General features: G+C 44.1%; 1 protein-coding gene across 4 annotated transcripts in view; it reads right to left on the reverse strand.

Moving 5' to 3' along the window:
* Positions 1 to 15593, reverse strand: part of RGS8 (regulator of G protein signaling 8) — a 69984-nt gene that overhangs the window by 28923 nt on the left and 25468 nt on the right. The window contains exons 1-5 of one of the 4 annotated variants that reach the window (XM_069074390.1): positions 9116 to 9234; positions 8750 to 8823; positions 6160 to 6292; positions 3005 to 3106; positions 1127 to 1191 (exon numbers count right to left, since the gene is read on the reverse strand). In XM_069074390.1, coding sequence (XP_068930491.1) covers positions 1127 to 1191; positions 3005 to 3106; positions 6160 to 6185 — 193 coding nt within the window. In that variant the 5' untranslated portion in view covers positions 6186 to 6292; positions 8750 to 8823; positions 9116 to 9234. Of the gene's footprint in view, positions 1 to 1126; positions 1192 to 3004; positions 3107 to 6159; positions 6293 to 8749; positions 8824 to 9115; positions 9245 to 15593 lie in introns of those variants that run through there. The other 3 variants (XM_069074391.1, XM_069074392.1, XM_069074389.1) reach the window with 3 other exon arrangements.

Here is a 15593-nt window from a genome sequence, read left to right on the forward strand (position 1 = left end):
CAGTGCCTAGCACATTTAGGGAGAGGGAACCAGGGCAGTGATTTCATCATTTCAGAGAAGTCTCAGTGAGGGACTTCTACTATCAATGCACATTGGATGGATGAATGGAATAAGCATTTCTTAAGGGGTTACTATGTTCGAGGCACAGTGCTGAGTGCTTTACAAATATCTCATTTAATTGGCAGCTTATCTGCACCTTGACATTTTAAGGGTACCAGTGGAGCACTTGGCTATTCACCTCTCTCCCAGTCCCTCCCCAGTCACAAGACTTCATGTCATTCCCCTCCTCCCCTTACCTCCCCCAGCCACTTTTACCTTCTTTCTATATATTGTCTTTTCCCCTCCCAGATTGATTTTTTTTTTTTGACTAAGTAAAAGAGGCCATTCTCTGCCTCATTTCTCACCTAGCCTTAATCACTGAATGGGCATTGCCTCAAACAAACTGACCTGGGAAAGACCTTAGCTTTAAAAAAAAATCTCACTGCATCTGGGGCCATCTCCAGTCATCCTGATCTATATCTTGCCACTGGACCTAGATGGCTCTGGAGGAGAGAGTGAGGCTGATCTCATAGCCCTGCCACACTTAAATCCAGTTCATTTGCATGTCATGGCATCACCTTCTTGATGTCACAGAAAATTGCCTGAGGCACTGAGAGTAGAACCTTTTGTCTTTGATTCTAAGACCAGATCTCTCTTTCTCCTAGCATGCAGTAAGCTCTCCTGATAAATACTAGTTGAATTTTGAAGAAGAGAAAACAAAACTTTAATTTTGACATAGTTTATAAAACAGAAGGTAGACCTAAGACCCTCCCAAAACAGAACTCCCCCTTGTTTTATCACTTCAAACATCAATGGTCGTACTCTACACCATTTGTGTAATACCTGCTTTATGGATGATCAACTGAGGAGTCTTGAGGACTTGGAGAGAATACTATTTAGATTTACTGGCAATAATTAGGAATCAAAGCCAGGAGCTCTGACCATTTAACCCCTCAAATATGAAGTCTCAGAGTAAAATCCCTCCCCTGAAAAGTGGGTATGAAGGCTCAATAAGGACACTAGTTCTTAAATTCCTGATGAAAACTGCATCTGAGTCTCAAAAGTAGAAGCCCTGAGATCTACTCACATTTATGGGAGAGGAGAACATCAAATGAATCTGCCCACCTCGTAGCTTCTTCTGTGGACAACCTCCTGGAATAGAAGAAACAACATTCTGGAATGCTATCCACAAAGCCCACTCCCCCCTCTCCTTTGGCTGACACAAAATAACACAAATCACAAACTTGAAATAAATGGATTATTCAATTAATTAATCAAATTAATTAAGTCAAGAATCTAAGACTTTACTTCCACTGGTAGAAATCAAAACCCCTCTATGTCTCCAGAGATGTTTTTTGAAAGCTGACTTTCTTTTTTTTCTATTTAAAAAATATTTTTATTGTCAATGTAATAATTATCAAAAGCTGAATTTCCAGCCAGGAAGGTGGAAGTTTCAGATCTGCCTCTGACACATACTATCTCAGTGACCCCTGGAAAATCACTTAACCTCTCAGTACTCTAGGTTTCTCTCTAAAATTCTAAGTTGGGGAGAAATGGCCAACCTGCATCGGTAGAGAGAACTTCCTCCCTTAGGAGTTCCCTATAATAATGAAATAACAGGTCTGATCCCTATTGGTACTATCCCAAAGGCCCCCAAATTCATCCCCTTTTGGGCGACTTGTCAATGACCCTCTCTGAATTCAGAGAAGTGAGGCTTAGAGCAACCTGTTGCAAGACTCAAAGCCTTTTCAGTCTGATAGGACCATCCAGAGCTTATACTTTTATTACATTTTCTTCTAGATGTGAGAATTGCCCCTATGCTTAAGGAAGGCATTGGTCAAGAGCTTCAGTGGAGAACAACTTGAAATAACCTAAAGAAATGTCTCCCTTTGACAACTTCATGTTTTAGGGGAGCTGAAGGAGACATATTAAAACCAAAAGGTCTTATCCAAAAAATCTGCCCCTGAAAATATGGGCACTTTAAAATCAGTTCTGGGGGTGGCTAGGTGGCACAGTGAGTAGAGCACCAGTAGTCAGGAGGACCTGAGTTCAAATCTGGCCTCAGATACTTAACACAAAAACTAGCCATGTGACCTTGGGCAAGTCACTTAACCCCAATTGCCCTCCAAAAAGCAAAAAAAAAAATTTGGTTATAGGGCAATAGAGATTCCACTCATGGCAAGTATGAGTAGGCTGTAACATATGACCAAGAAGGAACCCTGAAAAAGAGGGACCAAGGATGCCATCGAGGAAATGTATGACCCAAAGAGAAGAGGGCCTGGGCTGGGCAGTTAATTCAGCTGAAGTACTCACTGGCTCCTGTGACAGATCAGGAAAAATCAAGAAAGGCCTTCAGCACATAGGGTGTGCTGAATTAATTAAATTAACTTATTATTTATTCATTTAACGTAATATTTTAAGCAAGTTTCAGTTTCTTAGTTTCAAGGGCCAGGGCTCAGATTTAATACTAATGGGACAGGGACAATAAAAAGGTTCCCTCTCATCATCTCCCCAGTCATTATTCCTGGTGCTTCCCTAAGGGTAAAGACAGACCGAACATGATTTTCATTCATTTCTGAAAGAAATAAATGTTTCTTTCACAGCTGCTCAAAAGTAATATAGTAGGGGTGGCTAGGTGGCACAGTGAATAGAACACCAGCCCTGGAGTCAGGGGGACCTGAGTTCAAATCCTGCCTCAGACAATTAACACAAAAACTAGCCGTGTGACCTTATGTAAGTCATTTAAGCGCAATTGCCCTACCTTACCCCCTCCAAAAAAAAAAAAAGCAAAAAAATAAATGAGTTGCTATAAAGTGAACTGATTAACAGAGTCACACATCCTTTAGCTGTTCCTTGGGAGTACCATAATACCTGTACATAGCCCCCTAGCTGGAGCTTGTCTACCCAGTGGGTGCCCAGAGAGCTCTAACAACTGAGTGACTGACACAGGGCTGTCCATACTCACTTGAGAGCCCGGTTCGGCTTGTCAGGAAGAATAGCTGTGAAATCACTACATGAATCTGATTTGTGAGACAGACATCCCAGGCGAGTCCTCATCCCTTTGTTCCTGCAATCAACAACAGGAGCAGAAGGAAGAGAGAAACTGTAATAAAAATAGTGATCAACAGAATGGGTTCCTGCACACAGAAAGCACTGAGAATCTCACTAGCTCACACAGCCACCCCTGAGATTTCATGAGCAAAGGGAAGGAACCAGAAAGAGCAGCAGCAGCATTATCTGACTACCTGAATACGTAACAGGTACCTTTCCCCTGGAGATATAGTGCTTTTTAAAGCTTCTACAGCAAATTGGTGGTAAGTCAGTCAATGAAGGTCATTAGCTTGGAAGACTTTCTAAATCAGGTTTCCCCATTGGGAAAGGAGCTACAGTGATGTCAAAAAACAATCTGCATCTTTCCCTCCCTACAGAAGGTCAGTGTAAGCAACTGTTCCTCACTGTAAAATGGTCCATGAGGCCCAAGGAAGGGCATCAGTGTTTGGGGGACAAGATCAAGCCTTATCAATTACTATTGTCTATACTGAAGAGACACAGAGCTCGGCATTATGGCTCAAAATGGTGGCAATAAGGGCTCAAGATGGCATGGAGCTGAGCAGAATGAGGAAGTCTTCTGTGATTCTGACTAGTGATGGGGCTGATTATTGAAATCCCTCATCAGACCAACCTCTCCTGATTATGTTAGAACTAAAAACCAGTAGAGGTTAAAGAGAGGAGGGGAGCAATGACAATTAATGCAATCATCAGTTAGGATCCTATTTATATTTTCACTATCAACTCTAATCATTTCATTAAGTAAGCTCTCTGCCTTCATTAACATCACTTGGTGCAAATCAAAATGGTAACACATTTTAATCTCAACAACTCACCCATCACTTGCAATTATTAGTAAGGACCTGTTCTCGGTCAATATTTTTCATATATGATAACTGATGGGTAGCTCACATGCTCCATTGGTATCTTTGGGTTGCTAGGAGACCTCGAGAAAGCTACCTGGCACATTGGGTGGACCCCTATAATGAACTTAGCAGAGGACACAGACGAGGCCCACTGAGTATGGGGAGGTCTCAATGGGTTCTGATCCATACTGTTGGAAGGAATCATCACATCAATGAGCTCATAGATTCATTTGAGTGTTTGAGGGTAATCACAATCAAAGCATAGGATATTTAAGCTGACTCTAGAGGCAAAATACTATAATTATTGGAATGTAATGCTGGATTCATGGTTAGGAAGACCTGTGTTCAAATCCTGGCTCTGACATCTATTGGTGGGTGACACTGAGGCAAGTCACTTAACTGCTCTGACCTTTATTTGCAAAATGGAGATAATAAAAGTACCTTCTCCCTTAGGGATTTTGTGAGGGGCAAACAAGGTAATGCATGTAAAGAGTTTTGCAAATTTTAAAGCACTACATTAAATGAACCTATTGTTATTCATTATAATAGAATCTAATGAATAGTTTTACTCATTGTTCTCCCCTGCTGGAGACTTTAGCACTTTCTGGTCTCTTACTGCACCATGTTGTACAATTACTATGAGGCTGGAAAACCAAAGAATGTAGAAAAGATTCTCCTTAAGGTGGGGACAATGCACATCCACCACTCCCCCTGCCCCAAAGAGACAAAATCTCAAGCTCACTTTCATATATTCAGAATCTTTACTTCATTTATAAGGAAAGTTATTATTATTGCAAAGCAATAATACTCAAGGCCAATGGAGGTTCTAGACCAGTGGCCTTTCAAGTCTTCTCTTCCCCATCTATTGGTCCCCAGTGACTTCCCACCCTGTGGCCCAGAAAGACCTTCCTCTCTAGCCTTGCTCTGCTTCACTGCATCCAAGGGAGGCCAGTTGTGCTAGAAGCACATTTTATATCTTCATAGCCATTTTCAGGTCCAGAACATTTGAGTCTCCATTAAGTTCCCCTCTCCCTCCAATAGACAGTTAGGGCTGCATGCCCTGTCCTCCCCCCATTTCCCTCAGTTCCCATTACTAAGTCATCTCTTTCATAGCTCTATAAAATGGTGACTATGATAGTTCTCTCTCCCCTCCGATGGTGAGGACCAGGGTACAGCCACTTGCTGTTACAGATGGCCAGGATCTTTGGCAGCATTAGTCCTGGATAACAAAGCATTTGAAATGACTAATTAAGGACTCTCAAGTCATCAAATTGAGTGAGTCCAAGTAAAGGCTGTCACAAATCATCCTATGGGCCAGGAACCTAGCCTTCAATAATTCACCACACCTACTCTGAGCTTCAGGATCTTAAAAGCATGATGTGAAGTTGAGTAACTGCTCCCTTAGAAGTATTTCTAGTGATTCTAAAAAGAAAACTTATGTGCTGGGTTTGAATCCTAGCTCTGCCACTTCTTAAAGGTGAGAGCATCTTGCTAAGCCTCATTTTTCCTCCTCTGTAAAATAGATATGCTACTTGTACTACCTGTCTGAAAAGGTGAGGAGAGGCTGGGACAGGAATTTGAGCAAGTCATAATTTGCAAATCTATATGGGCTAATTGGCAAGGCCCTGCAGGGTATTAGTTTTACCTGTGTCAGAAACCACCTTGGGGCCCTTAGGCAGCAACTTTCCCTGATGGTGCTCTGAGAATGAACAAGTCTTATTTTCTTTCTAGGCTAGGTCAAGCCTCAGGTTGTGTCTGACCTGTTTAGTTCAAGTGGAAGAAATTGGAAATAACAGAAGAATGGAGGGCCAAAGATCAGCATTAGGTTTATTATAGCCTGAAGGGCTTGGAGAAAACTAACTCATTCTGCTCCCTGAAGCAGCTGTCCTGGCCAACACTATGGGTCTTCCAATTAACTAAAAAACATAATAAGAACAAATAACTTAGCACGGTTTCTTGGGCTCCCATCCTCACGCCTGTCAGTCATCTGCAGAATGGGAGCATACCTGGCAGCCACAAAGTTTGGGACTAAAAGGACATTGTACAAAATCACAATCCCATTAGGGGACATACAAGGCAAAGCAGTGCAGGGGGAGAGGCACCAGGAAGGGAGGAAGCTTGAATGGGACAGAAGCGCAGGGGAGAGCAGGAGGCAAGGGAGAAAGGAAAGGAAGTGGGGCAAAAATGCACGTCATGGTTCAGTTACCTCCGTGGCATCAGTAAGGCCGCCATACAGGCATCCGGCTACGGGCAACCCTTTAATTGGCTGGCTTGCAGGGCCCTCAAGGCAGGAGGTAAGACTGCGGGGAGGAGGGGTTTGCCCTTTCACGTCCTCTCACCTAAAATCAAAGAATCCTAGGTAAAAGAGGGGGCCTTGGCCCTCTCAAACCCCTTCACTCCCTCTCCTCTCAGGTAGGCTTTGGGCCCAGGTCATCCAGGCACAGAGGGTCAATGTGTCCTCATCCAAGTGGGCCCCTCCGAGGTTGTGCTGGCCAAAATGAGCTGAGTGGATGCAGATTGCTTTAAGATTGGCCAGGGGTTGCTGTTTCCCAAACTACGGCCATCATTTAGAGGAAAGTGGGACATATGGCCCAAGGGAAGAACTGAGCTGGCAGTCACCAAAATGCTGTTCTCTCTTCTCTCCAAGGGCAAAACTGAGGTGACTAATGGGTGAGGCAAATCTATACTGATGATGCCTGACTGACCCTTTCCCCAGTCTACCCTCCAACAGATCCAAAATGGTGTGCTTAGATGGCATTCTGGCTTATACCTCCCTCTCCAAGTTTGTCTATGATGGGAGAACACAGCCCCAGGAGGGCATGAGTAGGAAGAAGGTTGGAAAAACTCCAAGGAAGTCTTTTCAGGTGTTAGCAACCCACCGACTATCTCCTTCTCAAGGCTATAATAACAGAGCCAGGATTAAAGGGAGGCAGATAGGCAAAGGTCTAGAACACAACACAAGAGGGAACTTGACAAAGGATACTTCTTAATGTCGGTTTTTAGAAATGTTTGATTTTTACAGCCAGAAAATTCTGCTCTCCGTGGTTCATAGTGACTTATTTTGTGGTAAGTCAAGTCATATGTATTGTAAGGAAGACTAATTGGGAAAAGGGAGAATTTTCAGATATGGGAGGGGGGGCAATCTTTCAATGCAAAGGGGCACAACTTTCAAACCTTGCCTCGGGTGTGCAAAAGTCACATCTCAACTGTGTGTGTGTATGTGTGTGTACACAAATCATATCTGTGTCAGCAGAGAAATTGTCTTATTGAGACAATCAGCCTCTACCAATCTCACAGGTCCCTGACCATTTCTGACCAGAAGGGAGAGGTTATTAGATGTGTATTAAGACCGATTGGCTTGTATTTCCTTTCCTTCTGAACTGTTCAGCAAGGACATAGCCTGGTATGCTCCTACCTGTCTACTTCCACAAAAATAACTAGAGAAGATGAGAGAAAGAAAAATCCAGCTTTAGAGGGGGCATCCCATCCATAAATAGTTCCTCAAAGGAACCCCAGCAATAAACAAGGAATGTATTTTCAAAGCTTTTAATATATATATATATTAATTAATTAGCATTTCAAGAGGCACTGTTGCATAATGGAGAGAGAGAAGTCTCAACTCTTTCACATAGCCGTGTGACCCTGGGCATATCCCTTCACCTCCCTTTCCCTTGGTATCCCTAAGATTCTAAGTTACAGTAAGTAGCGGTAGGGACTTTCCAATGGCCATACAATCACTGATATGGCTAAAATAAGCCTCTTGAGATTCTGTGATTTTAAAAATTCTCTACTCCAGGAAATCGGGGAATTGTGTTAGAAGTCCTGTCCTAACCACTATCTTTAATTATGTTACTTGGTGGCATAGAGTCATGGTTTCAAGCTAAAGAGGGAATCATAGAAATCAATGCTTCTAGCCCTTTTTTGTCCTCATCTTCCTCTTGACCAGAGTGGAGACTACATGGAAGGGAAAGACACATGTGTGCCGAACCCAAGGTTTCCTTTCTAACTGTCACAGTGACATTCAGGAGCTCAGTCTCTCGTTCCCTGATATCTCCAGCAGAGCCGGCAAGGTCACTTGCCCATACCTGGCAAGGCATCTCCTGGCACACTCTACCTCAACCTCCCTTCTCTTCCCATTTCTCCTGCAGTCTCCCCACACCCCCCACTCAAAATGACTCACATCTCCAGTGGATTCCCTTCCCTGGATCTCTTAGCTGCCTGCTGTCAGACACTGTTATGTCACCCTAACCTACCCCTCCTCCATCTCTCCCCAGACCCTCTGTCCCAAACAAGGCAATTCTTCTGTTCCCTTGATAAACCCAGCATCTGATCCCATTCAGTGGGAATCAATAGGTTGCCATATCTTGAGCTCACTACCCTCACCAGTTCCAAAGCCAGTGATTTTGCTCAGCCATCAGAGTTCCGGTACCCAAAGTTTACCCCAAAACCTTAGTATAGTGGACTGAGGTACAAAGGGAACACAGCCTCTTGGCTGCCTTAGGGAGGCCAACCTCCCACATTTAATAGGAGGGAAGAGGGTGATGAGAAGGATGGAGCCCCCCCCCCGCCCCCACCCACCCAAGGAGTAAGAAAACCAAGGGTTAAATGAAGAAAAAACGAAAAGCTGAGACCAGAGAGAGGGTAAGAGCCATTGAGAGCTTCAATAGGGAAAAAGCATAGCTCAATATGCACAGAGAGGTAGGTTAAAGATAGGTTGGTTAAATATGAATAAAGTACTCTGCACGCATTGGCACCCAGGTGAAGGAGACTGAAATAAAAAGGAAAGCCATACTCACTGCCTTTGACCTGTCCTCATGGCCTGTGGGTCTTTGCCAACCAGATGGTCAGAGAAGCTGCTGGTCAAGGAGCTCTGAGGAGAGAGCAAATCTATCTCTTAGCAGTCAAATCCTTGGCGGGGTGAAGAACGCATGCCTGTGGGTATGTGCACACACACACACACACACACACACACACACACACACACACACACCTCCCACCACTTTTGCCAGGCAGTGAGCCGTACAGATGAAAGCTCCCCTCTCTGCTTGTCACATTCAGTAAATACTCAAGCATCCCACACCCAGCAGGAGGTGGCTTGGCTAGGTTTTGCCACGCGGTGTCTGCTCACCCATTTTCATTGGAAGCATGAAGGAGGTGCCCACCTGATCAGAGCCTTGCCTGGCACTCTTCCTCCTTGCTAACCTGATTCTCAGATCCTTGGGCTTCAGTTAAATGAAAAGGAAGCACATCCCAACCTTGCCTCAGCACCAGGAGACTTTGAGGGGTGGAGTGTGGGTGGGGGTAGGGGAGGAGAGGGGAGGGGGAGTTCAGATAGAAGTATTTCTTCCTTGTGCCCCACCCCCACCTCAGCCCAGACTTAACTGGAGATCGAGCATCCAATCGGTCTGGCTTGAATGAGCTCTGCTGCAGTCAGAAAGCCAGTTGCTACTCTGGGATCAGAAATCATAGAATTCTTGCCCCGGACAGCTGCTGACAGCAGGGACCCTGTCTGAGCCAAAGCTCCTAATGAGCAGGGGGCTATCGGGTGCTTTATTAGGTCTAACGTGATGTGACAAATGCAGAGGAGGCTCTGGCATCCAGGTAACCCATCTGACTCCCACTCCCTTCCTCACGAGGCGCCTAGCCTTCCTGTTGCTACTGTGCCTCCTGCCAGAGCTGAACCCCACAGACCTGAGCTATTCCCATAGGGTACTATACTTCAGCCGTCTCCTCCCTACAGATAAGCATTCCCCTCTCCTCCCTTCCCCCCAGCCCCTGCCGTGTCCCTGCTCTTCTCTAAACTTCCATATTCTCTGCTCATTTATCACCCTCTGCTCTCACCTGGATCTTCCCACAATGAAAAATCACCTCACTTTCTCTGCCATCACCTATCGGCTTCCTGCAGTTTGCGTTTGCAGAAGAGGGAGAGTCTCCCCTTTGTTCTGCCCAATCCAGACAACTCTTCCATTTTCTAGCCTGCCTTCTACCATACCTCTTCTGAGGCTCCTTGACCACTCAGACCCTTGCAGGCTCTGTGTCCATCCCAGAAGGAGCTCTGGGTAGACCCAGCTTCATAGGACAAGTCAAATCTGCACCCTCCCTGGCTTTCTCCCTGGGTTCCCTGGTCTTGGGTTCTCTTGTTCTAAGCACATATCCATTCTGAAAAAAAAAAAAAAAGATGCCTGGCATTCACCTGCACCTGCAAGCACCAAGGGACTTACAGGAGCTAGGAGAATCCCTAAGGGGAAGTGGTTGTGAGGACTTGAAAGAAGCCCACTTCTCTCAGGATTCTTCATGTAAAACCTGCATTCTGTCAAGGGAGTGAGTGATGCAGCGGTCCTGCCTGCTGCCTGATGACAGGGGCCAAATATAAATTCCACTGCTGTCTCTACAGTGACTCATTGTCTCGCTCTAATAATGTCCGTGGTGTCATTTGGTTCAGCAAAGGGGCCTTGGTGGTACAAGATGAGGTTTTTACTTTCTCCCTGCCACTGGGTTTCAGTCCTGTTGCTAGCCAAGCATCAGTTCCTTAAAAAAATAAACAACCCGGCAGATTGCAGGCTTTAGGATCACTGTCCTGGGACCCTGCACTATGAGAATAATAAACTGACAGATAGAAATTGTAAAGATGAATTCTGTGAAGAAGCACCTTGCTGTAATGCAAATAAAGAATGCCACAAGTCAAACTGCGGTCATATGCAGTTATACGTATGAAGCATCTGGCACCATCATATGAAATCCCTAGAAGTCAGGTGTTATTCTGGACCGCTTACAGCAATGACAATACAGAGTCAGAACTGGCGAGGGGCACGCAACACTTTGTCCCAGGGCACAGACATGCCAGGGAGGGTGTACTACAGGAGGGAGAGGCTGCTTTCTCCATGGAAGGACCTGCTTCCTCACAATCCTCTACTGACTGGCACCATTCCCAAATCGAGGGTTCCACTGCTGGGCAGACCCCAAACCAGAGTCATGATTGTCCCTCCCTAGGATCCACCTTTCATTAGTCACCCGCCCAGGAGTGGGAAACATGCAGCCTCGAGGCTACATGTGGCCCTCTAGGTCCTTAAGAGCAGCCCTTTGATTGAATCCAAGTTTCACAGAACAAATCTCCATAATAAAATGATTATTTATTTATTGCTTATTTTATTAAGGGAATTTTTTCTATTTATTTATTATTTATTTTATTAAGGGGAATTGTTTTATTGATTTGTTAAATTTATTTATTATTTATTTTATTAAGGGGATTTATTCTGTGAAGGTTGGATTCAGTCAAAGGATTATAGGTTCCCTGCCCCTGCCCCAGGCCTTGTGGGGATGAAGACCCATTCCACCTATCTCCTACCAGTACCATACTAAGAAAACACCTGACTTTACCCTAAGTGGAAAAAATTTCCGATTACATCTCTGGAATACTTTGGTGTTTACAAAGTAACTTTCCAAAGTATTTTCCTCAAAACAACTCTGTGAGATGAATAACATAAGCATTTGTCCCATTTTATAGACAAGAAAAGTGAGGCTAATAGAAGTCAAAGTGTTCACACAGCTATCTAGAATTGCAGCCAACATTCAAACCCTGATCTCCTACTGAGTGTTCAAACATCTCAATTTATTTGACAAATAAGTTAATCCACAAACATTTAAGTGCTTTCTGTGGACCAGGCACCTTGCTAAGTGCTGGGGATATAAGGCAAAGGAAAAAATAAAATGTAGCCCCAGGCTAATGAGAAAGATCAACTTGTACAGACAAGATATCGACAGGATAAATTGGGTGGGTTGTCTCAGAGGAAAAGTACTAAGATAAAAGGAAGACTAGGGAAGGCTTCCTGAAGAAGGTGGGACTTTTTAACTGATACTGGAAGGAAGCCAGGTAAGTTAGAAGGCAATGAGGAGGAAGGAGAATGCTCCAGGGATAGGGAACAGCCAGTGAAAATATATGGAGTTGCAAAATGGAAGGTGATGTTCAAAGAACACCAAGGAAGCTAAGACACTGGATTGTGGGCTACATGGAAAGGAGGAAGGTTTAAGAACCCTGGAAAGGTAGGAGGGTGGCCAGGTTATGAAGGGAATTAAAAGCCAAACAGAATTTTATATTTGATGCAAGAGGTGATAATAGGGAGCCACTGGAGTCTATTGAATGAGGGAGGTGGGGAAGATTGATGTGGTTGGGCCTGCCTTTTAGGAAGCTCAGTTTGACAGCTAAGTAGAGGACAGATGTGAATGAGGAGAGACTTAAGACACCGACTCACAATGAAATGTCCTTGTATTTGAATGGATCGTGTAGAAGAATATTTGTAGAATTAGCAAAACCTTACTGGGTGGCTATATAGAATGCCGTGTGCACATATGTCTAGCAGGAAATCAATGCAAATTTATTGATTTCGTTTCTAAATAGGAGAATTGCTACCAAAACATGATAATTCCCCAGTGCCATATGAGTTCCAAAATATGTACAATTTGTTTCAAACAAAAATATAACCACTTTGGTTTCCAAAGATAAAAATGATTTCCCTTTGAATGTCTTCACTTCCCCCATTTGCTTGAGCAGTTGTGCCATAGCTATATGCTTGGCTTGTTGTTGTTACTGTTTACCTTTAATTTCATCAGTATAGGGAACTCTCAGGGGGAAAACTCTCTATGCCAATGTAGCTTGGCACTTGTTTTCCAACTTATGGTCAATACCTGGAAAGCTGAGAGGATAAGTGATGTGCCTGAGGTGATATAGTCATTATGCATCAGGGGAAGGACTCGAACCCCCTGACTCAAAGACCATACTGCCTCTTTGACTGACTCTAATACGATGAAATTTAAAAGAGATAAATGTAAGTGTAAAGTCATATCTAGGTTGAAAAACATCAACTTTACCAATACAAGATAAGTTAGGCATGGCTAGACTACAGTTCTGAAACAGATCTAGGGTTTTGGTGGCCCGCAGAAGCAAGATGTCACTGGTTCAGTGCTGTAGCCAAGAAAACCTAGTTCTCTGGGCCCAAGTTGGGCAGCTAGGTGACACAGTGGATGGAGTGCCAGCCCTGGAGTCAGGAGAATCTGAATTCAAATTTTTCTTTAGATACTTGCTAGATGTGTGACCCTGGGCAAGTCACTAATCCTGTTTGCCTCAGTTTCCTCATCTGTAAAATGAGCTGGAGAAGGAAATGGAAAAGCCCTCCAGTATCTTTGCCAAGAAAACCCCAAATGGGGTCACAGAGAGTCAGACATGACTGAACGACTCAACAACAACAACTGGGGCCAAGATAGAAAGTGAATGTCCGCTACCATCCTCTGGGACAGCCCAGGTACCCTTGGCCCTTCAGAGAGAGTTTCCCCAGTATCTCTATCAGAGAAGGGCTCAGTTCATCATGAGCCAGGGAAATCCATGCCATTGTCACACCAAGACATACACACACACACACACACACACACACACACACACACACACACAGTGTAATTAAAGGGATAACAGAGTAAGCAAATTAGATTTCACAATGCAATATTTTAGAAAGCCATAGTGACGTAGGAGGTTTATGCACAAACCCATCAAAAATGGCCCACATGCATTTAGTTAGCCAATATTCCACCCAGGACTGTACAATATTTAAAAGCTTTTCATAAAAACAGTCATTTATGTATTAGATTTCAATTTGGTCCAGTGTGCTAACGCTCTGTTGCAAATCTTTTAAAAGCAAGCTCCACTTCTGAACAATCCTAGTAACGGCAGAAACATGAATCAACATAAACTGTGATGATTTCAAGTTACCATGGAGACAGTCAGGACACAAGGAAAGGCAGGACTGAAAGATGCCACTTGGCCAGAGGAGTTTGCTCCTAAATGCCTGTACTTGCAGCCCACCATTCACATAGCACCCTTAGCTTTTACCTTCCTGTTTCCTCTTCCTCAAGCCAAGCACCAGAACAGACATAGCAGGGAATGTCACCTCTGTGATCTAATAGATCTGGTACCCTCCCTCATTCAGAGTCTAGCCAAGCCAGCAAGCATTTATCAAGCCAGGCACTGTGCTAAAGGTGGGGATACAAATAGCATGCAAAAGGAAATACAGTTCCTGCCCTCGAGGAGCTTATATTCTAACAGGATAAGACAATATGGAAAAGGGAGCTGAAAAGGGGGAAAAGGTAACAGGCATGGTGGTGAAGTCCTGCGAATGAAGGATGGCTAGCCTTGGCCCTTCCTCAAAATGGAGGAAGAGCACACCAACAAGAAAAGGGGGATACAGGACAGAGGGAGAAGGCAGCTGAGGCATGGTGGCCAAGTCTAGAAAATGAAGGATAGATCATTTCCTCAAAAATGGAGGTTCCTGGAAAAACTTGGGTCTCTCCAGTTTTATCTTTATATCCCTAGTGTCAAATAATCATTAAGCACCTACATGTGGCAGATAGAGACAGCTCAGGAGGGTGGCTCAGCAGACAGAAAGCCCTGAGCTCAAATCCAGCATCAGGCACTTACTAGCTGTGTACCCTGGGCAAGTCACTTAACCTCTGTTTGCCTTAATCCAGTGGAGAGGGAAATGGCAAACCACTCCAACATCTTTGCCAAGAAAACCCCACGCACAGCACTGGTGTGATATGGTCTACAGTGTCACAAAGAGTCAGACATGACTGAAGGACTGAACAATAACGTGGCAGGAACTGCAATTGGCATACAGGGTACACGGATATAAATAAAAGCATCCCTGCCCTCAAACAGCTTACAGTCTAATAGGGGAGATAACAAGTGCAAAGATAAATATATCCAAAATAAACGCAAAGGCATTTGAGGGGCAGGGTACTAACAACAAAGAGAATCTGAAACTTGAATGGGTTCTTGAAGGGAGCTAAGGACTGCAGGAGAGCATTTCAATCATGGGAACAGGCTGTGCAAATATAGAAAGATAAGAGATGACATATCATATACAAGGAACAGCAAATAGGCCAGTTTCACTGGAATGTAGAGTGAATGAGGGGGAGTGGTGTGGAATCGTCCTCATAAGGCAGGCTGGAGCAAGATCGTGAAGGGTGTTGTATACCAAACTCAATGAGCATTTATTAAGCACCTACTGTGCTGAGTATGGAAGAGAAAGAGAAAAGGAAAATCAGTCCCTGCTCTCAAGGACCTCACAATCTAATGGAAAAGACAACACAACCCACAAATAAGTAAATGCAAATAAGATATAGAGAGAATAAGTTGGAAATTATCAACAGTGGGAAAGCACTAGAATTAAGAGGGGTTGGGAAAGGTTTATTGCAAAAGATGGGATTTTAGATGGGACTTGAAAGAAGTTAGAGAAGCCAGGAAGTGGAAATGAGGAGGGAGATCCGTCTGGGCACGAGGGACAATCACTGAAAACGTCCAGAGTCAGAAGATGAATGTCTCATCCCAGGAACAGCAAAGAGGCCAATGGCACCAAATTGTTGAAAACATGAAGGACAGTGGGGTATAAGAACACTGGAAAAGTAAGAAGGGGTCAGGTTATAAAGGGTTTTAAAGCACAAACAGAGTTTTATATATGATCCTGAAGGTAATAGGAAACCACTGGAATTTACTGAGTAGGAAGTGACACGGTCATATTACTTTGGGATTACATAGGGAGATTACTTTGATAGCGGAGTGAAGAACAGACTGTAGAAGAAAGAGACAACCGGAAG

The sequence above is a fragment of the Petaurus breviceps genome, unplaced genomic scaffold (assembly GCF_028583685.1).
Source record: "Petaurus breviceps papuanus isolate PSGF00001 unplaced genomic scaffold, PetGlider_PUasm1.0 90895, whole genome shotgun sequence".
Classification (NCBI taxonomy): domain Eukaryota; kingdom Metazoa; phylum Chordata; class Mammalia; order Diprotodontia; family Petauridae; genus Petaurus; species Petaurus breviceps.